Source organism: Vulpes vulpes, chromosome 10, assembly GCF_048418805.1.
Source record: "Vulpes vulpes isolate BD-2025 chromosome 10, VulVul3, whole genome shotgun sequence".
NCBI lineage: Eukaryota > Metazoa > Chordata > Mammalia > Carnivora > Canidae > Vulpes > Vulpes vulpes.
Window position 1 is genome coordinate 21380896 of NC_132789.1, and position 27537 is coordinate 21408432.

At 47.6% G+C, this 27537-nt stretch overlaps 1 protein-coding gene across 9 annotated transcripts in view; it reads left to right on the forward strand.

Moving 5' to 3' along the window:
- The window catches only part of SEZ6L (seizure related 6 homolog like), a 186714-nt gene that overhangs the window by 135852 nt on the left and 23325 nt on the right, over window positions 1–27537 (forward strand). For all 9 annotated transcript variants that reach the window (XM_072723098.1, XM_072723099.1, XM_072723100.1 and 6 more), the window contains exons 10-11: window positions 19259–19455; window positions 25504–25698. In XM_072723098.1, coding sequence (XP_072579199.1) covers window positions 19259–19455; window positions 25504–25698 — 392 coding nt within the window. The remainder of the gene's footprint in view (window positions 1–19258; window positions 19456–25503; window positions 25699–27537) is intronic.

Here is a 27537-nt window from a genome sequence, read left to right on the forward strand (position 1 = left end):
GGAACTGACAGAGGGGATGCAGACCCGGCTTGCCATGCCTCCAGGGTCTGGGATCCCCACCAGCATTTGAAAGGAGCAGAGGAAGGGATGCAGGAGAGGCGGCATCTAGGAGGAGGAAGGACCAGCAGGCAGCAAGGGAACCAGGCTGGTGCCTCAAGGCCAAGTTAGAAGTCTGCACTCACACAAACTGGGCCACAGAGGAAAGGTTTTAAGCCCTTAACAGGGATTAAAGCTTTGCAGAGGGGAGCCGAGTCCTCGGGTCAGCAGCCTCGGGCTCTCCCCGGCAAACTCTGGCACACGCCTGGCAGAGTGGCAGCTGGACCTGGCACCCCCTTTCCTCCCACAGAGGGAGTGAAAATAGCATCTCACCAGCCAGGGTTACGTGAGGCCCGAGAGCTGCTGGGTTTAATTTATCTTGCTTGGTTTCCGCTGACAGTTTTAGTAAACCAATTTGGGTTTGATAGTAAAAATAATTCTGTCCTCAGGGCCCCTCACACCGCCTAAGCGCTTGTGATTGTTACTTATCGCCTTGGTGAGGGGGAAGGAGTCTGCACTGTTGACTGAGCCGGGTGGGTGGCCCGTAGTAGGTGCTGCGCACTGTCTGCTGCGTCACGAGGACGTAAACCACAGGTGGCAGGCGAGAGGGGACTTTACTCCCCCTCATCAGCCAGGCAGGTTTGTTGAAGCCGCGGGTGCCCGCCTCTTGACTCCGCTGGGTTAGCATCAATGAAGGACCTACTGCGTGCCAGAACCCGAGCTGAGTGCTTCATGTCCATGGAGACATGATGCACACTGTGACACATTATTATTCAGAGATCATAACCGCATAAATTAGAGCTACAGGGGTAGAGATCATTATGGAGGGGGAATTACCTACATTAGAGAGAATGTACACAAAGCGTGTGGTGTGGGGTCCAGCACGTCACTGGCACTTCATCAACGGAGACTATGAATCCTTATAAGATATTGTGGCTGCCGCACCCTGGATTTGCAGATGACAGAGAGCTTGTTAAGTGGCTTTCTCAGGTCGCACAGCTAACAAAGGACTGAGCCAGCCTTTGCACACACACCATAGCTTCCGCTTTTGTGGACTTGAACAGTCTTTTGGGGGACCAGCTATATGTCTCCATGATGCACCAGGGAGGCTCCCGGACCTCCAGAAACTCAAAGTTCAGGAAGGAAAGTAGTGCCATAAGTAGACAACCCGGCGAAATGCAGGCTAAGTGCTGTGTCTGGAGGAGTGAGCGTAGGGGAGGTAGCGGGATGCTGCATTAGCTCTGCAGGTCATGGAACTGTCACAGAGAGGGTGACATCCAAGCAGAAGCTTGAAGAGTGTCCATTGGCCAAGCTGCAATGGGGGAAGGGCTTCCAGGAGGGGCCTCTGGGAGCAGGGCACTCGAGCTGTGAAAGCAGGGACCGTTAGACACCAAATGGATGCCCTGAATTGAAGCACTAATTAGAACTGTCTGCCTTGCATTATTGGCGGTAGAGGTGGGAAGGGAGGGCGCATGATCTTAAATTGAGTCGGGACCCCTCAGGCTAAACCTCCTTCAGACCCCAAATGCCTATTCCCTAAATCATCAAGTACCTCTTAGCTCCATCAGCTTACCTAAAACACAACTGAGCATGAGCCTTTTAAAACCTTAACAGTTTCTGAAATTTCTCTCTCTCCCCCCACCCGCCTCTGTCTCTCTCTCTCTGTGTCTCTGTCTCTCTCTCTCTCTCAAGTTAAAGCATAGAAAGGAAAATAAAAGAATCAAGGGATAATTTGTGAAGACATCATAGAATGGAAGAGCTGGGAGGGGCCCAGAGAGGGGAAGTCACTTGCCTAGCATCACACAGTAAGTCAGAGCAGGGACCAGGAAAACAACCCAAGCATGGCTGCAGACGCCCAGCACGGGGGTTGGTCACAATGCCACATGACAGAGAGTCATAAAAGCTTCTAGAGTAAAAAGAGCTACATATAAATCCTGGCTCTGCTACCCCCACTAGCTCTGTGGCCTCTGTAGGTGATTGCAGGTGGCCATTCCCACCTCACAACGGGAAGCTTTGTTCACTTCATCCCCAGTGACTGGCACACAGCAGGTGCTCAATAAATATCTGTTGAATGAGAGAGAGAAAGAGACAAGGGTGGTGAGGGAGTTAGTTAAATAACACGTGAAGTTCTTAGTAAAGTTTCTGACATAAAATAAACAAATAAACAAATAACCACGGTGGACGCTACTTTCACCCTCTACTATGTACCACATTTTATGCTAAATACTTGGCACGCACTATTTCATTGATGATGACACCATCCTAAAAAAAAGTCTTACATGCATCGAGCACTTGCTATTTGCTAGTCTCTGAGTGCTTTACCCATAGCAAATCATTTCACTCTTACCAGACGCCTATGTGATGTCACAGTGGCTATCTTTTATTTTTTTTAAGATTTTATTTATTTATTTGAGAGAAAGAGAGCATGCGCACAAGCTGGGGGAGGGACAGAGGGAGAAGCAGACTCCCCGCTGAGCAGGGAGCTAGATGCGGGGCTCAATCCCAGCACCCTGGGCTCATGACCTGAGCCAAAGGCAGATGATACTTAACCAACTAGAGCCGCCACCCAGGTGCCCCTTGACTATCTCCTTTTACAGATAAGGGAACTGAGAGAGACACTCTTGCTTGAGGACACAGCTGGGAAGGGGCTGACTTAGGACTCAAACTCAGGTCTCCTAGGTCAAAGCCAGTGCTACAACTACACAATAATAGTAGTGAGGTGCTCCGCAGGGGAGAAACCCTAGCTACACCTTACAGAAGAAAAAACCAAGGCTCAGAGAGGTGCACCCCCTCTGCCCCCCGTTTCCTGGGACCTATTGTAAACATACGTATATCTCTGGAAGAAAAAAGTTTCATCCGGGCTCCAGCTTGCCTTCTCTGACTCTGCTACAGAGCCCAGCCCCAAACCTCTCCCTGTTTATGGGCTCCAACACAGTTCTCTAACCAGGAAATAAAAGGACCTAATAACAAAGCCCAGTAACCACATGATTGATAGCCATGGAATATTTCTCTTCAGCTACTGCCAACCTGTGCCGTGCTAAGTTAATTCCAAGCCCTAAAAATTAAGTGCCTTGTCCAGAGGCACTACAGTTCTTGAAACAGGGATGTTTGCTGCTTTGGGCTGCAAGAATTCAGCTTGATTGAGACCCAGGCAAGAGAGACGGTCAACAATAGAGGGCAGCCTTGACCCCAGGAGCACAGATGTCCATCAGAAATCATGGAAGAAATGGCCCCAGAAGAAATAAAAACCTTCCAATCTATTAGTGGAGGGAGATGGGATTTCCCAAGAGCCAAAAGTTGTAAGGAATCCATGGACAACAAAGTTCCTAGAGCCCAAATCCCATCCTGTTGCAGATAAGGAAAACTGAGGCCTGGAGATGGGAAGAGACTGTCCCAAGGTTGCTGTATCAGTCAGCTATTGCTGCATAACAAATGACCCCAAATTCAGCACCATAAAACAGCAAGCTTGTCGCATTTCTTACGAGTCTGCGGGTCATCCAGGAAGTTCTTCTGGTCTCAGCTGGGTCATGCATGCATCTCTGGGCAGCAATGGGTTGGGTGGGTGTCTCTGCAGATTGTGGCCTTTCTAATGTGTTTGGGGTGGGTTGCCCATCAGAGGGTCTGGGCTGGCCTAGCCCAGGTTGGCTCATCTGCCCCAAAAGCTAGCTCAGGCTTCTTCCCATGGTGACTAGCCAGGGTTCCAAGACAATGAGAAGCAGCATTCAAGGCCTCTTGAGTCGAGACGAGAAATTGGCACAGCAGCCAACACCCACTGTCTCCCATGGCAAGTCACAGACCAAGGGCCAGCCCACATTCAAAGGGTGGCGAAACAGACTCCACCTCTTGCTGGCAGGGGCTTTGAAGCCATCACAGAGATGGACAGAGCTTTGAAATCATGTTTGCACTCAAGGCGCCCAGGCGCCCCTTGACTATCTCCTTTTACAGATAAGGGAACTGAGAGAGACACTCTTGCCAGGGAAGAGTGGGGGTTAGAACTCAGGTTTCCTGATGTTTCCTGACATCACTGTGGACGATGGCTCTAAGAGGTGGCCCTCACCGTCCCCATTTTACCAAAGGAATCCGAGGCTCAGAGACCTGAAGAACTTGCCTATGAGCTCACCTCTAGGAAGTGACAGAGATGAGATTTGTCCTTAGCGCCTGGGACTTGGAACTTAGAAGCCTCGAGAAATGTTTTGCTCTCTACATGATGCCTCCAACATGCAGGAGAGGAAAAAGGGCCTTTGCTCATGGCAGGAAGTCTTGGGTTCGGGTCCCACTCTTCCACTTTATTGGCTGTGTGACCTTAGATATGTCACTCCACTTCTCTGAATCTCAGTTTCCTATCTTTAAAATGAGGATGCCAATGGTACCTACTTCTCAGAGTCCAAGGGGACCAAACACTTGGTACATTACACACATTGTAATTTAATTGGCAGCTATGTTGATGATGATGAATTCTTTCCTGTGGTGTGTACACACACTGAGATCCTTTGTGCAACTACACACACACACACACATGCACTCACAAGGGTTGATTGCCCATGAGCTTGGCATTTGGTGTGACAATGAGAAATCAAGAGGGTTCATCGGAAACTCTCTTGACTGGCGTCCACCTGACTGATTACACCCCCTCCTGCGGCATGCAAGGGACTGTCGTGGTCGGTGGTAACAGGAAACCACAGGCTCCAGGGGAGGTCCTCCCCCATCACATGCCCGTTTCCTGACCCCCTCAGCCCCTACACACTCTTCCAGCCCCAGCGATGGCAAGAGGAGCCGTGGGAGGGACCCCCAGCCCCCCCAACCCGCCATCTTGAGCTGGGACGGTGGCCTTGCCAGAGCACACCTATGAGCTCAGGGCATTCGGATGCAATTAGATCCGACATCCTGCGGAGACGCGGCTGCTCGTTTTATGAGTCCCTGACATGCGGTGGCCTCACGCACTTACTATTCAGCGGTGTTTATCGAGGGTCCACCGTGTGGCTGCTATCAAGTTAGATTACTCCAGGCCCGGAGATAACTCCCACGGATCTGGCCCTTCCCGCAAGCCAGACTCTCCACGTGCACAGTCTATGCAGCTAATTCCCAGAGCAACCAAGGAGTCCACACCATGTGGCCCCCCTGTCACAGACAAAGACACAGATGCTCTGAGGGGCCCTCGGTGGCTCGCCAGCTGGACGGGGTTGGGGGGGCGTCAGGGTTGGGGCCTGGCTGTCTGAGGCTGAGCCCGTGGCCGGCACCAGCTCTCAGCCTGCCTTTCGGGGTGGAAGGAAGTTATCCTGACGCAGCCAGCCTCTCTTGAGAGTTCTGGGGGGCAGCGGCCCGGTCGGTGCTGTGCTTTGGGCAGTGCGCCCTGGCCGCAGGCCCTGTCCCTGGTCCTGACAGCCGTGGAGGGCGGCGGGGAGACCGGCGCCCCGACACCTGCCAGGCGCCTCCCTGGAGAGCTGGGGTGAGCCCTCGAGGTTCCCAACTGGTGGCTCTTTCCTGGAGGATGCTTCCTGCGCACAGCCCACGCGCCCCAGCCGGCGCTGGGTGTGCGGGGAGGGTGGTGGCAGCTCCGCCGAGACGTACCAGGCTTTACAAGGGCTGCCTTCAATGTGTGTGTCAGGATGCGGCTGCGGAGTGACAGGGACACGGCCAGCAGCTGTCAGCTCCTGTGGGGACAGCTCTGTAACATCTTCCTCCAGCCATGCAGAGCCCCGGGCCCACCACCTCCTGCGTGTGTGTGTGTGTGCGTACACCACCCCCACAGGCACACACCACACATCACACACGTGTTGTAACATACACACTGCACAAACACCATGCCATACACACACCACCATCATACACACACCACACCATACACACACTGCATACACACACTACACCATACACACATCACATATACTCACTACACCATACACACACCACAGACACACACTACACTATACACACACCGCAGACACACACCACCATCATACACACACCACACCATACACACACTGCATACACACACTACACCATACACACATCACATATACTCACTACACCATACACACACCACAGACACACACTACACTATACACACACCACAGACACACACTACCATCATACACACATTGCATGCACACACCACACATCATGCGCACACTGTATACACACACCATATACACACCACACCATACACACACACACATGCACACACCACCATCATACGCACACCGCACACACACACCACAAACCATACGCACGCCGCAGACACACACCCACCATCATACACACAATAAACAAATGTTTATTGTTCCTGGCCCTAATTACTTCCTTTAACAACTCTCCATAATATTATCCCCATTTTCCAGGTGAAGACACTGAGGCTCAGAGAGGTTAAACCACTTTCTCAGAGTCACCCAGCTAGAAATCGGCAGCTTGAGGATTGGAACCAGAGCCCATTCTCTTAGCACAGCCCCTCAAGATGGAGCAAAACCACTGGGATGGTTGAAGACTGAGTTTTTCCTAGGCAAACCAGCTAGGAGCTGCTGGGTGTTCTCCTGGTCCATGATGCTGGGTGGGAAATGTCTTGTCATTGACTTTGACAAACCTTTGCGTGCCATGTTCAGAGTCTGCCCTGTCTGGCAATGTGGAAATGAGAAGCAGCTCCACCCGTGGGTGGTCCCACAGGAAAGGCATGTCCAGCATGGGAGTCTCATTCTTCTGTTTCTCTCCAGGGATGAGAGGGGGATTGGCGGAGAGGGGGGGAGGTGGAGAAACCAGAGAAAGGAGGGAAAGCAGTGGAGCACAGTGCCTGCGCCTCCTCCACACTGAAATCACAGCACGGCAGTGCCTTTGGGTCCTGGCAGCTGGTGCGGCTTTTTGGGGGGTTTTGAGGGACGCTGACCCCCGTGGCCCATCTTGGGGGGACCCAAGATGCTGAGGGTCTGGTTGGTCTGGGGTGCAGCCTCAGCATCATGGGGAGGTTGAAATCTCTGCAGAGAGACTCACATGCAGCCAGGACTGAGTCTACCGGCAGAGGCCGAGTCCTGAGCCTGACCTCAACAAGGTGTCTCGTGAATGTCTCAGGGAGAGGGGAGGAGGGAAGAGAAGAAGGGAAGCACAAAAAAAAGCAGTAAGAAAACTGTTCATTTTTTATGCATTCAGGTGTCCTTTTAGGGAACCAGAAAGATTGGTCTTCTATGTCCTCCCTGGAGCTGACATGGTTTCTTGTCCTGTCTGCCATTTTATCAAATTTAATTGAAACCAAATGAGCACGGGGCCGCAGGGATCCTCAGCAATTCCACGGCACCAAGGGGTGTCTGGTGCTGACTGTGGCATTGTGATGGAGCACAGAGGCCTCGGGACCTGGGCCTCTCTGGACTCTGTTTACTCCTCTATAAAGTGGGATTCACAACATCACTATGTGGTTGAGGGGATCCAGTGAGAAATGGACACAAAGGAACTCTGCAAGATTTTTTCAGAAAAGTTTTAACGCACCTAACACTGCATTTATGGACTTCAGTTCTCTTTCCCCTCCCCTCTCCTTATTTAAGTCTATGGTTTATTTAACCACCGTCTCTATTGTCCCATGGAGGTCCAGCCTTAATTGCATCACTGGGCTTTCTTAAAGTCATTTAAACTCTCTGAGCCTTAGTGGGCCCAGTCTGGAAAATGGAAAAAGTTCACCATAATTCAACCGTGTAAATGACATTTCTCTTGCCTGCGCCGAGCCCTGTGCTGGGCTCCAGGGATTTGGGGGAGAACAGCATGTGGTTTCAGGGAGTTTGGGCAATTGGCGTGGGAACCGACAGAGGTTCTTCTTTTTATTTTTAAGATTGTATTTATCTATTCATGAGAGACACAGAGAGAGAGGCAGAGGCAAAGGGAGAGGGAGAAGCAGGCTCCCTGTGGAGAGCCCAGTGTGGGACTTGATCCTCGGTCTCCAGGATCATGCCCTGGGCCAGAAGCAGACACTCAACCGCTGAGCCACCCACGCGCCCCACTGACAGAGCCTCTGCCTTCCCACCATGTAGTTTGGATTCTGACTATCCTCCAGGACCAGCTGATTGAGCGCCAGGATGCTCCTTCACCCACCACTGGGTGCCTTGGTTTGTTTCTCTGGGACATGGGTGAGGATAGTAGTGCTTACAGGGTTCGTCCCAGGGTAGAAATGGTGTGTGAAGGCATGCAAGGAGCCTAATGGAAAACATGGCTAGTTATCATATGGCTGTAAATGCGGATGAGGTAATATTTTTCAAACATTCCCCCCCCCCCCCGCAACAGAGGAACCCTGAGGGATCTTAAAATGTTTTCAAGCAGAGAGATGAGCTCTGTCTTTATTCCAGATGAAGGGACCAGCACAGGATGAGGCAGGTCTAGAAGTTTCAAAGGATCTGGTTTGCAAAGACGTTTGAGACAGTAGATGTGGGCTGGAGGCCTGACAGTGGACCCCCCCCCAACACACACACACACACACACACACACACACACACACACACACCCGGAAGTCCAGGAAGGCTGAGAAACTGGACTTTATTCTGTGGGCTTAATTTTGCTTTTTCCACAGCCCCATTCTATTACCAGCCACTTCTGATTTTTCCCCCTTAAACTGCATATAAATTGGCTTGTTTTTTCACTTGGCTTACTCTAAGCAAAATAATGTCCATGAAATTAGAAGTTTGATGTGCAGACCATATATATTTATATATTTTTTCTAATTCACATTTAAATAAATACATACCATTAGACATTTTCAAATACGTTGGTCTAGCTAAAATTATCTCGTGAACGCCCCTGGAAAGCCTTTTAAAGGCAAGATTTCTAAGCAAGGGTCAGCCATTTGTTTAAAAATGAATAAAGAAAAGCAAAGGTGGCTTGCTCATCATTTCTTTCTACAACCTCTGTGGAATATTAACTGCAGCTCAACACTTACAAAGCTCACCTACCACGTTCCCCCCACATCCCAGCCCCTGATTGGCCGAGGTAAGGGGCACCTGCTGCCCAGGACCCACAGTCTATACCATGCTTAGGCATACACTGCCCTCTGCTGACCAAGAGAATTACTTCACCAGAGAAGGATTTGCTAATCTGAGTCTGAATCAAATTTGTATTCTATCCTCACCTCTTTGGCTCTCTAGACCCTAGTGAAAGCAATAATGGGGATCCCTCAAGCTGTTTTATCCTTTTTGAAGAGGTAACACACTCACATGATTCAAAACCCAAAAGTACAGAAGAATCTACTGTGAAAATTGTTTCCCCTCCTTTCCGCGGCAAACAGCCCCCCTCCTGTTCCCCGCCCCAGAGGCAACCACGGAAACTAGAGTGTCTTATGCATCCTTCTCAGACACTTTTCTTTTTTTTCTCAAGATTTTGCTTTTAAGTAATCTTTATATCCAGCATGGGGCTTGAACTCACAAACCCGAGATCAAGAGTCACAAACTCCATCAACTGAGCCAGCCAGGTACCCAGACTCTTTTTAAGTATGTCCAAAAACATAACAGAAACTTTCAGGGCACCTGGGTGGCTCAGTCAGTAAAGCGTCCACCTTGGGCTCAGGTTATAATCCCAGGGGCCTGGGACCAAGCCCCATGTTGGGCTCTCTGCTCAGTGGAGAGCCTGCTTCTCCCTCTCCCTCTGCCTCCCGCTACCCCGGCTCATGCTCTCTCCCTCCTCCCTCCCTGTCAAACAAATAAATAAAATCTTTAAAAGAAAAACAAAGAAACTTTCTATCTAACAAAATAAAGCCCCCCAGACTAAGTCACCAGTTTAATGCTGGTTTTATTACATACTCGATTATACACCATCAATAATGACAACAAAATGAAGCAGATTTAATTGCTATCAGGAAATGTAAGATGTTTAGGAGACAATCCTTTAACACAGGGAGTCTGTAGAGAGAAGAAATATTATCTTGGTAGGAAAACAAAAGTTGAAGTGATGGGTGTAATTGAATGGACTTTGGTGATGCTGTCATAAGAACATAAGGCGTTGCAACATGCCAGGGGCAGTGAGATGGGGCTTCCTCATCCTGCAGATTTTTTTTGTAATGTTTTTCACACTTTCTGATACCAGACTGAAGCTAGTCACACTTTTTTCAAGATTTTTTTTTTTTATTTTAGAAGGGAGGGACAGAGGGAGAAGGAGACAGAGAATCTCAGGCAGGCTCCCCACTGAGCATGGAGCCAGACATGGGGCTCAATCTCATGACCCTGAGATCATGACCTGAGCCGAAATGAAGAGTCTCACACTCCACCAACCGAGCCACCAGGCACCCCTAGGCACACTTTTTGGAGACAGGTACACATGGCTTTCATGGGACATCGTGTAAAATAGTGGTTCACATCTCAGACTTTGGCATCCAACAGACCTTGGGTCTGATTCTTTTGTGATGTTGAGCAAGTGGTTTCTCCCAGTTGGGTCTCAGTTTCCCAGTCTATAAACTTGGGGATGATCCTAAGTCTTAGTGTGTGAAGTTGTTGTTTGAGTGCTTAAGCCTCACTGGGCAGTGTTGTTGTCATTCAAAAGCTCACTGGGGGTCTTGGGAGATCTTTTCTCAGATATCTGGCCCCGAAACTGGAAGGAAGTGGCAGGGGACACCAGATGTGGGAACACTGGATAGTGTGCCCACAGATGGCTGCTCAAGCCCTGGAAGGAGCTGCAGGATATGCCTGGAGCAGAATCATGGTGGAGATGGAGAGGGAGCTGCAACCCAGCCGGCCAAGGCCATGGGCTGACACTGGAGTGGCTTATCAGGCAATGTAGGGGTGTCATGGTGCCAAGCTTGATTCTTGATTTTTTTTAAGATTCTATTTATTTGTTTGACAGAGAGAGAGAGACAGCATATCGAAGAAAAATGGAGGATGTAGGCAATCAGGGGCAAGGAGGTGGGTGGGGCAGAAATCATTTGGGGCAGCTCCAGTCATTTAAGGTTTCCAACTGATCTGTGGGAGCAAGTGCTGAAAGCAGCCAGGACGAGAGGAGTTCCCCTCCCAAGGTTGATGCAAGTAAGTCTATTTAGGGCCAAGGCTCCAGGCAGAGATGAGGTCAGAGCTACAGCCCACAAGGGCTACAAGCCTTACAAGGGCTTCCATTAGTCCTCGGAGAGATTGATGAGTAACTGATTGTGGTTGGCGTGTAAAACACTGGGTTTGAAAGAGACAGTAAGAGATGAAGCTGTGAGGAGGTAAGGGGGTGCAGAAACTAGGTCCAGGGCACCTTGGAAGCTAGGATCCAAGTTTGCCTTCTACCCTGAGAGGAGGTACCACGTATTAGTCATTGAAGTAAAATTTGCATAACGTGACCTTAACCATTTTAACTTCTACAGTTCAGTGGCATTTAGTACATTCACACTGTTGTGGGATCAACACCTCCATCTGGTTTTAAAGCACTTTCATCCTCCCCAAAACAAACCCCACACCTGTTAAGCCAGAGGACTCTGTTCCTCCCAGACCCTTCCTCCCAGCCCTTGGCAACCACAGAGCTGCTCTCTGCCTCTCTGGCTTTACCTACTCTGGGTATTTCCTCCCAGTGGAGTCATGCACCGGGTGGCCTTTTGGGACAGGATTCTTCCATTTGGCAGGAAGTGCAAGGTGCATCCACGGTGTAGTGAGCGTCCTTGCTGCATTCCACTTGCTGAATGACAGTCCATTGTCAGGGATACACCCCATTTTGCTTCTCCATCCATCTGTTCTGTGAAGGGGGCAGATTTCTGTTTGGGAAGGGCTCATCTGGTTGCTGAGGGGAGAGACTGGGGCCAGGCGAGGAGGTGCTGGCTGTCCCACAGCCCAGCTGAAAGGAGATGGAGAAGAACTCCAAGCAGTGGCCGAGGGGACGGGGGAGGAGACCCAGAAGCGGAGATCTCCTGGCAGAAGCTCCAGGAAAGCCTTGCTGGCAGCAGAGAGGGGCTGGCCCTGGGGCGTCCTCCCGGAGTGGGACCTGCGATACCTACTTCCAGTCCCATCCAACCCATCCGGCTGCTGCACCTCTCCACCTCCTGATGGTTCGGGAGTCACACTGACATCCTGATTTCTCAGCGCCTCCCTGGAGGGTCTCTGGACCACATCTCACCTGGGACCTTAGTGGGAAGCCCTTGCTCTTCCCCGGGGCCAGTCTCTCAGCCGCTAAGTCTGCGTTTTCTTTCTTTTTTCTTTTTTTAATAGTTTTTTTTTAACGAATATTCTTTTATTGGAGTTCGATTTGCCAACATACAGTATAACACCCAGTGCTCATCCCGTCAAGGGCCTCCCTCAGTGCCCATCACCCAGTCATCCCATCCCCCCGCCCACCTCCCCTTCCACTACCCTTTGTTCATTTCCCAGAGTTAGGAGTCTCTCATGTTTTGTCACCTTCTCTGATATTTCCCACTCATTTTCTTTCCTTTCCCTTTTATTCACTTTCACTATTTTTTATATTCCCCAAATGAATGAGACCATATAATGTTTGTCCTTCTCTGATTGACTTATTTCACTCAGCATAACACCCTCCAGGTCCATCAAAGCAAATGGTGGGTATTTGTGGTTTCTCATGGCTGAGTAATATCCCACTGTATACATAAACCACATCTTCTTTATCCATTCATCTTTCCATGGACACCGAGGCTCCTTTCAGTTTGGCTATTGTGGACATTGCTTCTGTAAACATTGGGGTGCAGGTGTCCCGGTGTTTCACTGCATCTGTATCTTTGGGGTAAATCCCCAGCAGTGCAATTGCTGGGTCATAGGGCAGGTCTATTTTTAACTCTTGGAGAAACCTCCACACAGTATTCCAGAGTGGCTGCACCAGTTCACATTCCCACCTACAGTGCAGGAGGGTTCCCCTTTGTCCGCATCCTCTCCAACATTTGTTGTTTCCTGTCTCGTTAATTTTCCCCATTCTCACTGGTGTGAGGTGGTATCTCATTGTGTTTTGGATCTGTAGTTTCCTGATGGCCAGTGATGCGGGGCATGTTCTCATGTGCTTGTTGGCCGTGTCTCTGTCTTCTTCTGTGAGATTTCTGTTCATGTCTTTTGCCCATTTCATGATTGGATTGTTTGTTTCTTTGCTCTTGAGTTTAATAAGTTATTTATAGATCTTGGATACTAGTCCTTTATCTGAGAGGTCATTTGCAAATATCCTCTCCATTCTGTAGGTTGTCTTTTAGTTTTGTGGACTGTTTCTTTTTTTATCTTGATGAAGTCCCAATAGTTGATTTTTGCTTTTGTTTCCCTTGCCTTTAGGGATGTATCTTGCAAGAAGTTGCTGTGGCCAAGTTCAAAAAGGGTGTTGCCTGTGTTCTCCTCTAGGATTTTGATGGATTCTTGTCTCACATTTAGATCTTTCATCCATTTTGAGTTTATCTTTGTGTGTGGTGTCAGAGAATGGTCCAGTTTCATTCTTCTGCATGTGGATGTCCAATTTTCCCAGCACCATTTATTGAAGAGACTTTTTTCCAGTGGATGGTCTTTCCTGCTTTGTCAAATATTAGTTGACCATAGAGTTGAGGGTCCACTTCCGGATTCTCTATTCTGCTGCATTGATCCATGGGTCTGTTTTTGTGCCAGTACCATACTGTCTTGATGACCACAGCTTTGTAGTACAACTTGAAATCAGGCATTGTGATACCCTAGCTCTGGTTTTCTTTTTCAATATTCCCCTATTCAGGGTCTTTTCTGATTCTACACAAATCTTAAGATTCTTTGTTCCAACTCTCTGAAGAAAGTCCATGGTATTTTGTTAGGGATTACATTAAATGTGTAAATTGTCCTGGGTAGCATGGACATTTTCACAATATTAATTCTTCCAACCCATGAGCACGGAATATTTTTCCATCTCTTTGTGTCTTCCTCAATTTCTTTCAGAAGTGTTCTGTAGTGTTTAGGGTATAGATCCTTTCCCTCTTTGGTTAGGTTTATTCCTAGGTATCTTATGCTTTTGGGTGCAATTGTAAATGGGATTGACTCCTTAATTTCTCTTTCTTCAGTCTCATTGTTAGTGTATAGAAATGCCACTGACTTCTGGGCATTGATTTTGTATCCCGCCATACTGCCGAATTACTGTATGAGTTCTAGCAATCTTGGGGTGGAGGCTTTTGGGTTTTCTATGTACGGTATCATGTCATCTGCAAAGAGGGAGAGTTTGACTTCTTCTTTGCCAATTTGAATGCCTTTTATTTCTTTTTATTGCCTGATTGTTGAGGTAGGAATTCTAGTACTATGTTGAATAGCAGTGGTGAGAGTGGACATCCCTGTCGTGTTCCTGGTCTTAGGGGAAAGGCTCCCAGTGCTTCCCCATTGAGAATGATATTTGCTGTGGGCTTTTCGTAAATGGCTTCTAAGATGCTGGGGAATGTTCCCTGTATCCCTACACTCTGAAAAGTTTTGATCAGGAATGGATGCTGTATTTTGTCAAATACTTTCTCTGCATCTATTGAGAGGATCGTGTGGTTCTTGTTTTTTCTCTTGTTGATATGATCTATCACGTTGATTGTTATACGAGTGTTGAAACAACCTTGCATCCTGGAGGATAGAAAGGGACAGAATACTTCCAAACTCGTTTTATGAGGCCAGCATCACCTTAATTCCAAAGCCAGACGAAGGCCCCACCAAAAAGGAGAATTTAGACCAATATCCCTGATGAACACAGATGCAAAAATTCTCAACAAGATACTAGTCAATAGGATCCAAGAGTACATTAAGATTACTCACCATGACCAAGTGGGATTTATTCCCAGGATGCAAGTTTGGTTCAACACTAAAGACTTAGTGTTGTCTGCATTTGCACCTTGGTTGCTGAGGATGGTCCGGAGGCAGGGTCCCTGGATGGCCTCAGTGTATCAAATGCAGAAGGACGGGTGAGCGAAATGCCAGCTTGTTCTCTGAGGTGGGTAGGGGATAAATTACCAGTATTTGCATATATTGGTGAAAACCCGACTATCAAAAAGGTGGATCCAGGGACATCTGGGTGGCTCAGTGGTTGAGCACCTGCCTTTGGCTTGGGGCTTGATCCCAGGGTCCTGGGATCGAGTCCCGTATCAGGCTCCCTGCAGGGAGTCTGCTTCTCCCTCTGCCTATGTCTCTGCCTCTCTCTGTGTGTCTCTCATGAATAGATAAATTTTTTTAAAAAGTGGATACAGGAGGATATGGCAGAGAATAACCTTATTCTTCCACTGCTCATTCATTCATGGTCTACTTTTGTGTTTGTTTGGGTTGGGTTTTTTTTTTTTTTTTGGCACTTCCTGGGGTGAAAGCTTCATTCTTATAGGCCTTCTGGTCTTATCATGGAGTCCTGAATCTCGCTCTTCTCGCTCTTTTCCAAAATTCCTGTGCCCTCCGTGGGGCTCCTCAGGCTGGGAGAATTCTGGGGTTAGGGAGAGTCCAGTGGGCTGCTTCCTTCTCACGAGAAAGCCTGGCCAGACAGTACTGTCCTGTTATGGAAGATGCAGAGTGCCAGGGGTTTTCTATTATGGAGAATTTGATGAGGACAGAGCCCCCTAAGTCCGGCTGCTCTCGGCTTTCCCTTCTGCTGGGTCCCATCACCCTCTCAGGATGGGGAATGCTGAGACCCGCTGTGGCTCCTATCTTCAGTGTCCACCTCTGGCCCCAGGAAACGTGAGTCTCCTGCTCACTCTCATCAATGATGGGCAGCTCACACTCCCAATGCCTCTCCTTCTCTCTTGGCTCTGCCTCAGGGCAGGCAGGCACCTCCCATCTGACTTTTGTTATCACTCTTCTCTTGGTGAGCATCAAATGCAGTCACTGTTCCTCAAACCCCAAAGACACCTGCCAAGCCACCAAGAGTGTCCGTGAAGCCCTCTCTCAATTGGCTGAAGGGGAGGTGATACATTTTCTTCCCTCCCCCTTCTTCTTCTTAAGTGACACTCTCTTGGAGGTGGTTCTTCCCGTAAGCCTCTGCAGTGGCCCGAAGAAATCCTTTCCCCTCTATAAGCTAGAGGTAGGAGAGATGGGGCTCAGATCGGAAGAGATCCATAAATGGTGGTGGCAGGAGCCACTGGTGCCCTCTCTGAGCCCTGCTGCACCTGCTGCTGGATGCCCACCATGGCTTCCTACTGCAAGTCTCTTTTAAGAAGGTCAGAAGTGCTGGGGTTTGGCACCCCTAAAAGCAGCCCTCAGCCAATGAGGGATGGGGGTGGAGGATAAAATCCCAGTTCCTTCTCCCTCATGGTATGTTCTACACCATTGTTCACAGTTCCCGAAGGACTAAGCCCAATGCCCACAGTGGGACTCTCCCCTCTATGACTATGCATCGGCTCTTTTCTTTCCTCCTATCTCGCTTCCATACCAGAGCTGCCTGGGGTGGCCTCCCAGATCAACCGGACCACGAGAGACACTCATCTTTGCTCAGCTCTGCTTCCAGAGGACCCAATTTCAGTCAAAAGCCCTTTTAAAAAGTAGGCATGCTCAGAATCTATTTGCTTATTCCTAGCTTGAGGGACCTCTGCTGAAATCCCAGGACAATAGAAGTTGCAATGAATAGTCTGTTGCACACTGTTTACAAAAGGCATTCACATAAGTCAGTGTTTCTCAACCTTAGCACAATTGACATTTTCGACAAGATAATTCTTTATTGTAGGAGGGTACTTGTATAGTGTAGGATGTTTCACAGTATCCTTGTCATCCACTCCCCAGTGGCACCCCCCACCCAGTTGGGACAACCATGTCTCTAGACATTGCTAACTGTCTCCTAAGGACAAAATCACCCCTAGTTGAGAACCTCTGATGGAAGTCATCTGATGTCATTGTGTCAACAGCAGCCTGAAGAGAGCATGATCATGGCAAACACGATGATGGTGAGGATGATGACGATGGTGAGGATGATGGTGGTGGTAGTGATGTTCATGATGACACAGCAACATGACATAATGTTCAGACGACTTGACCAGACTTGCTGAGGTGCTGTGAGTGAATCTGGCATTTGATCCTAGATTTTCAGCATGCCTTACCTCGCTCGGAAAGCCCATGACATAGACTGGAAATTCACAGACAAGGAACTTCAGAAAAACCGGAGCCCTCCATGCGAGCATCAGAGCCAAGAATCAAACCAAAGCTTGCTGATTTCCAAGGCGGCGTGCTCTTTCCAGTGCACTGCTGCTTTCTACTTTACAAAGGACAAAGAGTGATGCTAGGGTTTTCAAATGAAAGCTACTTGCCCCCTTGAAAATGCTTCTGCTGCATTTAGATCATTGAAATGAGTGATAGTGTAAAGCCAAGTTGTAAACTCTCTGGAACTCACCGTTAACCAGCAGATCAGCTGTGAAGTCAGCTTAAGGAATAAATATTGGCGATCTACCATGTTTCACACCAGTCTAATCCAGCCCTTTCGTGAACGATTGATGTTTTCATGGTTCTTAGAGTTAAGAGGCTCTTCCCTATCATGGGTCAAGAGCCGACATCAACTGCACCATTTCTGCTGTCAAATAGACTCTCTGGCAGGCTCTTTCATACCCTAGCATTTATCTAGCACCTATGGTGTGCAAGAGAAGGTGGCAACTCCAGGATTTCAATACAGTAGGGTTTAGAAGCCGTAACCTTAGCTGGAAATGGGCAGAGGGTATATCTCTAGGGGCTCTGTCCTGAAGCCACACATGCAAAGCGAGGGGACGCCTTTTATTAGGAGAAAGTGTTTTGGAGGTGGTGCAAAGGAAGCTGGTGGAGGTTATGGGGGGCAGTTAGAATCTCCCTAAGTCAGCTCTCAGGACTACTTTACATGAGCAATGTGAGAGGTGCTGGAGAGGACATCACTTGGAATAAAATACATCGCCTGGCCTCTGGAAGCCACCCTTCCACAATGTTCCTTGTGTTTCAGTTGCTTTGTTCTTACTACTAGAAGCGGCAGTTTAGGTTGTTTCTACCCCCTTCTCCCTGTCCTCCCAGACTGGGGAAGGAGAACACCGCCCTGGGGCACTGGGTGAAGCTGTGGGGTGGGGGACAAGGTAGGGGGCTATCGTCACTCTGCATCAGTTCTAGAAACTTTGATTAGGGCCATTTCCTGGAATGCCTCTCCTCAGGCAGTGTCTTGTTTGCTCCCACCCCACGCAAGATGACATCCAAACACATAAACTTGGCTCCTACAAGCTCTCTAGACTTCCATGCCTGTACCCACAGCAGGGAAACACTGACCACCAGGCAAGTTCCTCCAGGACCCATGATCTCATTCCCTATCTCCTTCACTTGTGCTTTGCCTTCTCACCAGCGCTGCTTATCAACCTTAGAGCCCTCTAATATTTCTTGAGGAAGCAAGCACCACTTCCTCCAAGGAGGCCTCCAGGATGCCCCCAGTCACCTCTCTGCACTCACCTTGATCGTTAACTGCTACCACAATTCCTGGTTTCTTAGTCTAAATCTACCACTGCTCTGTGGTTCTTGTATCCCCTGACACAAGCTTGGTATATCTGAGGTGTTCAAAAATATTAGGAAGAGGGACACAAGAGAAGGAGAAGGAAGTGGAGAAGGAGAATGGAGGGAAAGAGGCATGAGTTCATATGTGCCTGCACCCAACACTGAATTAGCTGGCACTCTTTCAATGAGAGATCTGTTTTTATCCAGCACACCTCACATAACACATGTTTCTGTAGCACACTGAAGTGCTTTCTGGATTATTAAGTGTCCATTGCAGTCCTGATGTTTAGTGTCAGGGTGCTTGCTTGCATTTGTCTTTGGAAATGTGTCATCCTTTCACGTTATGAATATTGATAGCAGGTTTGAGTGTATTTCGGGAGTAAGATGCCTCCATCCCGCCCTCCGCCCCATCGCCTAAACGTAATAGATACCGGGTTTGATTCTGCAGACTTTGCCACATAATGAGGGGAAGGCTCATTTCACCTGACATGAAGATGCAGGTTCTACTTAGGATGCAGTCAGCTTGTTCCACAGCAGAGAAGAATGGAAGACCCATGCCACACCCCCAGCATGTAGCCCAGTGCCTGGCACTCAGCTTCACTGGCAGTGAAGGCAGTTTTACTTACAATTCAGCATTCAATCATGCAAGAAGCTCCTTGCAGGGAAGACCATCTCCCGCATGAGCCTTCAAAACTCCATTCCCTCCCCAAACCCAAGGGCTGTGCGTGTTTGCAGGCAGGATCAGCGTGTCCTGGTCACATCTGTGGTCTCTACCTACCTCACCCCTAGTTCCTAGCCTGGTGCCTGCCATCTAGGGTGCCTCACAAATGTGTGTGGGAAAAAAAAAAGAATCAAAGGCTTGTTTAATGCCCATAACTGAGTTTCACAAGACTCCTCCTTTTCTCTCTGCCCTGCCCCAGCCTCAACCTAAGCAACAGCGACATCCTGACTATCTATGATGGTGACGAGGTCATGCCTCACATCTTGGGGCAATACCTTGGGAACAGTGGCCCCCAAAAGCTGTACTCATCCACGCCGGACCTGACCATCCAGTTCCACTCAGACCCTGCTGGCCTCATCTTTGGGAAGGGCCAAGGATTTATCATGAACTACATAGGTAAGTGTCTCCACCCATCCATTTGTAGATGTGTCTATTTAGATGGCTTCTTCTAGATACATCTTTTTGAGGGTTCTGTGCTACATGGTCTTTTAATGGCACAGTAAATATGTGTAGCTATTAAGCATTTGGGTTGTCTGGTCAGAAGACCAGGGTTTGAGTTTTAGTACTTCAGTACTGCCATCAATGGCTCTATGATCTTGGGCAAGTCACTTAACCTCTCTGAGCACCCTTTTGGTCATCTGTAAAATGGAAAAACTGATAGCTACTCCAGAGGGTCAATATCAGGATTTAGTAGATGCTACCTCGTGACTTTCTGATTCCTGCTGTTCCCCTTGTAGTCATCTGGGATTTTATATCATCAGCACACTCTCCTGTGCAACTTCTCAAAACACTGTCTCCTCCATCTTGCATGAACTGAAGCTGGACTCTCCCTAAGGGCTCTTCTTCCCCTGCAGCCCCATCCAATGGAGACCGTGCTTTCTCTCCCACCTCCTGTACTGTAGGATCTAGAGAGGCAAGAGGTGTCTTCCTCACTTTTTTATGTAGCTTCCAAACCATTTCTCTCACCCTCACATTAAAACAGAAACAAAACCAAAAAAATCTGCTGTGAAGCTCCAAGTTCGGTTCGCACTTGGCCATCCAACACCTCTGTGGAAGCACCCACAGTCTTCCCTCTTCCTTCCCCACCTGTGACTCCCCCTTCTTCATTGCTGGCTCTGTCACCCTGCTCTGAACAGTGGCAGGTCCCAAGCTCTACCCTGAGTCCTCTCCCGTGTCTGTCTAACTCACTGCCAGGCACTGTCATCCAGCCCTGTGGCTGTAAGCAATGCCTCTCTGTGTTTCATCGGCCCCCAGTATGTACCTCCAACTTTGACCTCTCGCATGAGCTGTCTACTCAAGTCTGTGCGAACTCTCTTCTTGCATGTCTAACTGGCATCTCAGATTTAACATGGCCCGAACAGAACTCCCTCTGTCCCTACTCCCAATCCACCACTACCCAACTGCTTCTGCTGCTGCTTCTGTCCCTCTGCCCATCCCAGGAGATGAAACTACAGCTCTCCCAGTTTCTGACTGCTTCCTTTTTGCCTGCCCCATAACCAACCCATTCTTTCAACTCTACTTCTACAATACTCTCAAATCCAAGCACTTCTGCTCATCCTTTCATGGCCAGCACCCAAACTGCCAGCAGTCAGGAGACTGGAACACCATGAAATCCCACTAATCCCAGCCCAGAAAGAGTTTGAATGGACAGAGTGTCTGCTTAAACCCCGTCACATCATAGCAGAAGAAGCCCTGAACCACCAAGGATAAAGGACTTGCTCCTTGGGGGCAGATCTGAGGCTCACACCCAGGCTTCCTGGCTCCTGGACCTTAGCATTTCTCCACACCTGATATTCTTGGCAACAGCCAAGAACTTGGAAGACACACAGGGGTACTTAAGACCTCACCTCTTTTGGCATCCAAGATTGTAGGTGGCTGCATCCTGAAGATTTCAATGGGCAAGATTCGTCCAGCAATCAGAGAACTTGTTTGGGTCACCCAAGAATAGAGTGGACAGCTCATGAAAAGGGGGGGAAAAGGAGGTTTCATTCTGCCAAGTGTCCCCCCACCACGCCTACCATCAAAGACCCTCTGGCTTAATCCAGATTCTGTGTCTGTGGTCCCTTCTTCCTCCTGGCTTGAATATTTGCCCATCCATCTCTAATATAAAGTGTTCTCTGTGTCTCATCTCTTGCCTCTAAAATACAAACCCTTTCCCTGACCATGCATGTGAAAATAAGTCCCTTGCCTTTTTATTTGTTTGTTTCCAGCTGGTAGATGTTTCTCATCCCTGCCCGCTTTGTGTACATTTCTCAGAGAGGCAGACACAAGTGTTGATCTTTTTTATGTTTCTCAGGGGCCCTTTCTCCCTCGATTTTGCTGCTAAGTGTTTTCAGAGTATTATTGTTGTCACTTTCCATGGGTTCCCCACTCTTTACTGGGTGGGGCCCTGGGCACAGGGGGACAGCTTGTGCTGGCTGCCCAGGCAAGATGCCATCCAGAGTCAGAAGCCTTTGGAGGGAGAGTTTCTGGTGACTTGGCTTCAGTCTCTCTCCTTACACTTCTCTCCTCCAGGCCCCACCCCCCACCTCCCAGTTGGAAGATGAGGTCATAGGTTTACTCATTTGTCTTCTCTGGTGCCTGAATCAGCCTTCCAAAACCACATTCAGCTTGGTAGCAGAAATCTCACCCTATCCAGGGCTACTCACGATTAACCTGGAAGTCTGGCCAATGTTCAATGTGGCACCATCTTGAAGAGGAAGTGCTCATATTTCTTGAAGCTGAAACTTTAGATTTTGTGTGTCCATTTGAAATTGGCAGGTACTTTTCCATATATTATTTTCTTTCATCTTCAAATGCATCAGCTCCACTTTCCAGACAGTTTGGTCACATGTGCAAGGTCCTGCACTAGGCACCAGGACCCAGGGATGAATAGATCGCTCTCCCTGCCTCTGTTTCTCTGGTTGGTGAAAGTGAGGGAGGTGGTACCATTAATGGTATCAGAATCACATGCTGCTGCTGCTGTGGGAGAGGTGAGTATGGGGTTTAGGGGATACACAGTCTGGCTAATGTGGGTGACACACAAAGAGAATAGTCCTGTTCTTATTTCTGTCAAAGAAACACACACTCAATATCACAGGGAAGGCAGGTGGGCTTCTGTGTTTAATTCTGATACCAGTCAATTGCTTGTGACTATCCATGTTGAAGAGCATGTTAAAAAGAATTCTGAGGAGTCCACATGTGAAGTCAGTGGGGGAAGAGTTACGTGACTGACTAGTGATGTCTCCTATGGCTTGGGAGAGGTAGTTGCTATGCCAGGTCTAGATTTAACTAGACATAGATGCAATTATTATTCAGCAGAGAGATCACATGGAAGGGTCGGGGTGTTTTGTGATTATCTAGAGATTTATGAAGCTCTGAGATTGATCTCAAGGCTGGCACTCAGCTCTCAGTGTGGCCACGGCTAATCTGCTAAGACTGCTGGTAGAACCTTCCATAAGAACACTCTGGGCTTACATGGTTCTGACCTCCCATAATTCTGCTTTGCCTAGATAGAAGCAAAGTGCCATTCTCTTACTGCTTCCTGTGCTTTACCAGTGTCTGTGGCCAAGTGCATGGAGGCAAGGGATTTAAAAAGCAGAGATGAGGATGTGGTGTTTCTCAAAGAGATATTGATCACTTGTGTGCTTATTCTTCCAATCCTTGGATAATAAATAAGTTCCATACTGTAGGTTAACTCTGGTCAAATGGCAGTGGTTCCTGGGAGTCTGTGTTGAGAAGGATTGGGAGATTTCAGTTTGGTTCAAAGAAAGAGATTGCTATGATTGACTAGTGATGTCTATCATGAGCATAAGACTGGTAAATGTGGCATGTACTCAGTGCATTTGAGTATTTCTTTTGCCCAAAAGTTAGACCAGATGCTGATCTTGAACATGAGACTGCCAAATGGTGGCATGTACTTAGTGCATTCAAGTATCTCTTTTGCCTAAAAGTTGGACCACATTGCTCATCTTGACCATGAGACTGGGACCATGACTTCAGATCCCTGTGTTCCTAGTACTTGGCATATAGTAAGTGCTCACAAAATCTTAGTCGAACAAATTAGTGAATCTATATAAAACTCATCTAAGTGTCATGTTGTGCACATCAATTAGTTTTCATATTGCCCTACGTGATAGACAGGGTTATGATTCTTGTCTCAACTGTATGATTGAGGACAATGAGGCTCAGAGATGTTTATCAGCATGACTGGAGTCACACAGCTTCTCAAACAAAGAAAGACCAGAAGGGAAGTCCTCCAACTCCTATGCCAGTTTTCTCATTCTTCACAAAGTTAAAGGCCCATAAGGGTGGAAGATGCCAGAACCTCCAACTGGGATGCTGGTTAAACCTGCAGATTTCTGAATCAGGGTCTCTAGGGATGGAGTCTAGGAGCTAAAGAACAGGAAAACTAAGTGACTTAGGCAAGTCCACTGAATTAGTAACTGTGTGGCCAAGATTTGAGTCACAGTGTCCCCTACTTGATAATCCCAAATGTGACGAATGCCACAAAGGAAATGAGAGGTCCCATGGGAGTGTGTTCCCATGCTGGCTCAGATTAAAGTCAGACAAGCAAACCTTTCTCAGTCTTGAAGCATTTGGCACAAGGCAGACCACACACCCAGTATCTACCCCTATTTCTCCCCTTTCAACCACAGTTTGAGCATTTGCAGCTGTGTCCTAAATCCAGGGCCTGGCTGATTTTTCAAAGGCCTAAAAATAGAGGCTCCTGTTCCCCACGAAGCAATTCCAGAAGACATTTCTCTCTCCCCTTCTTCTTGCAGACACCCCTGAGATCTCCATTCCCCAAATAAAATCATGATGAAATTCCAGGAAAAGCCATTGCTTGTTTCTCAGAATGACTTTCTTGCAGACAGTGAAGGTGCTTTGTGTTCCCCAGAAGCACATAAGAACTGCAGATTAATTATACGACATAATTATCTCTTTTCTCAAAATCTGTGCAGTGGGCACTTGGAAGGAAGCACAGTAATAGTGGGCTTTGGATTGCTACCTCAGTAATGAGGATTTGTAGAAGGAAGGCAGGATTATTCCAGGGGAAGACTCCATAATAATGAGCTGCATGTAGAGCTTATTTTGGAGTATGGTTAATGTTCGCTGAAGATATGCAGCATGATTTCAAGAATGCACCAATAATTATTTTTATTTCAATAGCTGAGTGTTTATCTTAATCTGTATCACAAAAACATATATTACAAATCCATCAAACCCACGAATCTACAGACAGTCTTAGGATGAAGCCGAGTGTGTTAGCTACCATTGCTGTGTAACAAATATGACCTTCAAATTAGCAATGAATATTTTTTATTTTTTTAAATTTTATTTAAACTCAATTTGCCAACATATAGTATAACACCCAATGCTCATCTCATCACGAGCAATGCACATTTTTTTAAAGATTTTACTTTTTTGAGAGAGAAAGAGTGCATGATCCCAGGACCTGGAGATCATGACCTGAGCCGAAGGCAGACACTTAACCGACTAAGCCACCCAGGTGCCCTGCAGTGTTCACTTATGATCTTACACTTTCTGTGGATCTGGAAATCAGGAGTTTAAGCCAGATGGTTCTGACTTGGGATTTCCCATGATGAGTCTGTAGTGATGATGTCAGCCAAGGTTGTATTCATTTGAGGGCTTGACTGGGGCTGGAGGCTCGATTTCCAAAATGGCTCACTAGTGGACTAGCAAGTCAATGCCAGTCATTGGCAAGAGGCCTTAGATTCTCTCCACATGGATCTCTCCAGAGGACTACCTGAGCATCCTCGCAGTGTGGCAGTTGCTCTCTCCAGAGAGCAAGGGGAGAGCCCCTCAACATTTAGTTTCAGGAGCCACACATCACTTCTTCAGTAGCCTGTTAGTTGTACACATGAGCCCTATTGGGTGTTGCAAGGAGTACTGGAGAATATAAACTCCAGGAGGTGAGAATAACAGGGTGGAGTGGGCAGAAAGAAACAGAAGGGGTTGTCCCCCAAATCATATTGCTGGTAAGTGGCGGGGCTAGGCTTCTGTCCCACTCTAAATCGTAAAGATTTTATTTATTCATTCATTTATTCATGAGAGACACACAGAGAGAAGCAGAGACACAGGCAAAGGGAGAAGCGGGCTCCATGCAGGAAGCCCAATGCGGGACTCCATCCCAGAACTCTGGGATCACACCCTGAGCCAAAGGCAGACGCTCAACTGCTGAGCCACAGGCGTCCTGTCTCACTCTAAATCCTAAACTGATTCTGTTAAAGCAAAAGAATGCTTGGTAAATCCAGTGGGCCACAGGAAGATCTCATCATAAAATCTCTCTGTAGCAGAGTTCTCAGTGATAAAGGGATTTTAAAGTGTGTTACCTATTTCTGGAGGCTTTTTCTTCTGTTTTCTCTTTCCTCTGACATTTGTAAAAGGAACCACACAAAAAGGCCCACCTTCTCATCTAAAGACTATGTTTTTGTTTTAAAGAGGTGTCAAGGAATGACTCCTGCTCAGACTTGCCAGAGATCCAGAATGGCTGGAAAACCACTTCTCATACGGAGCTCGTGAGAGGAGCCAGAATCACCTACCAGTGTGACCCCGGCTATGATATAGTGGGGAGTGACACCCTCACCTGCCAGTGGGACCTCAGCTGGAGCAGCGACCCCCCATTTTGTGAGAAAAGTAAGAGTCATCTTGTTTTCTTCCTCTAAATCAGTGGGTGGTAAATCTCTCCCATGGAGTGTTTTCCACATAGATGCAGTGATATCACTTCATGTAGGATCTGGCCTCCCTCCTACTCCATCAGCTCACCGGTGCTGCCCACAAAAGTCCTCTTGGAGTTCTAGGGCAGGGAAGTCAGACTCAGGGGCCTTCAGAACCCTGGTGGATGATGTAAATGAGTGAAATAGGCTGAGGGAGAGACAGTAGGGAGTGGTATACACTGCGGCAAACGGGAATTGTGTAACATGCATAAAAAACATCACTCAGACTCATCGTTAAAATACCTGTAGTAGCCACGCAAGACCAATCTAAGTTGGACCTTGGAGTCCCAGTTCAAAACCCCTACAGGTAGCTGGCTTCATTCAAACAGCACCATCCAGCCTTGTGGCTCCTTCTGCGTGCTGCCCTCAGGAGTACAGGCCATGCAAGGCTGGTGATAGCTGGCCTGGTGTCTCGAAAAGCAGGAGAAAAAGGAGGTGATTCTGGTTTCTACACTAAATTTTAGTGGGAGTGGGGGAGGAGCTAAATTTGAGGCTGGCTTCTTCCCACTGACCATTTGCTTCCTACCTCCTCTTACATGAGCCTCTGTTCGGCAGCTGTCCTGCTGGGAATCCTTGGGAGTACTTGGGTAGACTTGCTCAGCCTGCCTTGAGGGACCAGTTGCATGATAAGAAATATTAAGTGTCAGCAGAGAAAGAGGGTATTGGGAGGGCATGGGGGGTTGCACACAATCCCTGTCATAAATATTCCAATGGCAAGGAAAATTAATTATAACTGGGGGAAACATGAAGGAACTTGCTAAAAATCCACTAAATGGGCTACATAGACATCTGTTTGTTCTACAACAGTATGTGAGGTGTGTGTTTGTGTGTGTGTGTGTTTGTGTGTGTGTGTGTGTGTGTGTGTGATCATGATGGGAAAATAAAAGCCAACAGTGAGAAGCACCATGGGTGGTGAGACCCATCACAGACAAATTAACATGACCTACGTCATCATTACTTTTTTTTCAAAGATTGTATTTATTTATCTGAGAGAGAGAGAGCAGGAGGAGGAAAGGAGGAAAAAGGACAAGCAGACTGAACACAGACTCAGCACCCTGAGAACAGAACTGGACTCGGGCTTGATTTCACAACCCCAAGATCAAGACCCAAGTTGAAACCAAGAGTTGGAAACTTAGCTGATTGAGCCACCCAGGGACCCCATCATTACTTTAAAAAATGTTTTAAATACATGTCTTAGTATGATTCTTAAATTTTTGAATAATAATGATTCTTTAAATTATTTGAATAATGTTTTTAAATTCTTGAATAATGATTTTTAAATATTTGAATAATAACGATTTTTATAATATTTTGAATAATGATTTTTGAGAATTGTTGAATAATATTGATTTTTAAATTTTTTGAATAGTCATGATTTTTTTAATAGTAATGATTTCTTTTAATTCTTAATAATAATAATAATGACTTTTTTAGGGATGCCTGGGTAACTCAGTTGGTTAACTGTCCATCTCTTGATCTCAGCTCAGGTCTTGATCTCAGGGTTATGTGGTCAAGTCCCATGATGGGTCCCATGGAGCCTACTTAAAAATATATATATAACTAATAATGATGTTGATGATGTACATTGTGTTAGTGAGTTCTGAAGGCTTGGAGAGGACATAAACTAGCTCTCTCTGGGACACTCTCAACTGCCTCAAATTTTGCCAAGAAAAGGCCCAAATTACAGCAAATGAATTTGCATTGGGCCCCTTCTAGGTATCAGCATTTATGTTCCCAGGCTGGTTGCCTGTTGCTCTGC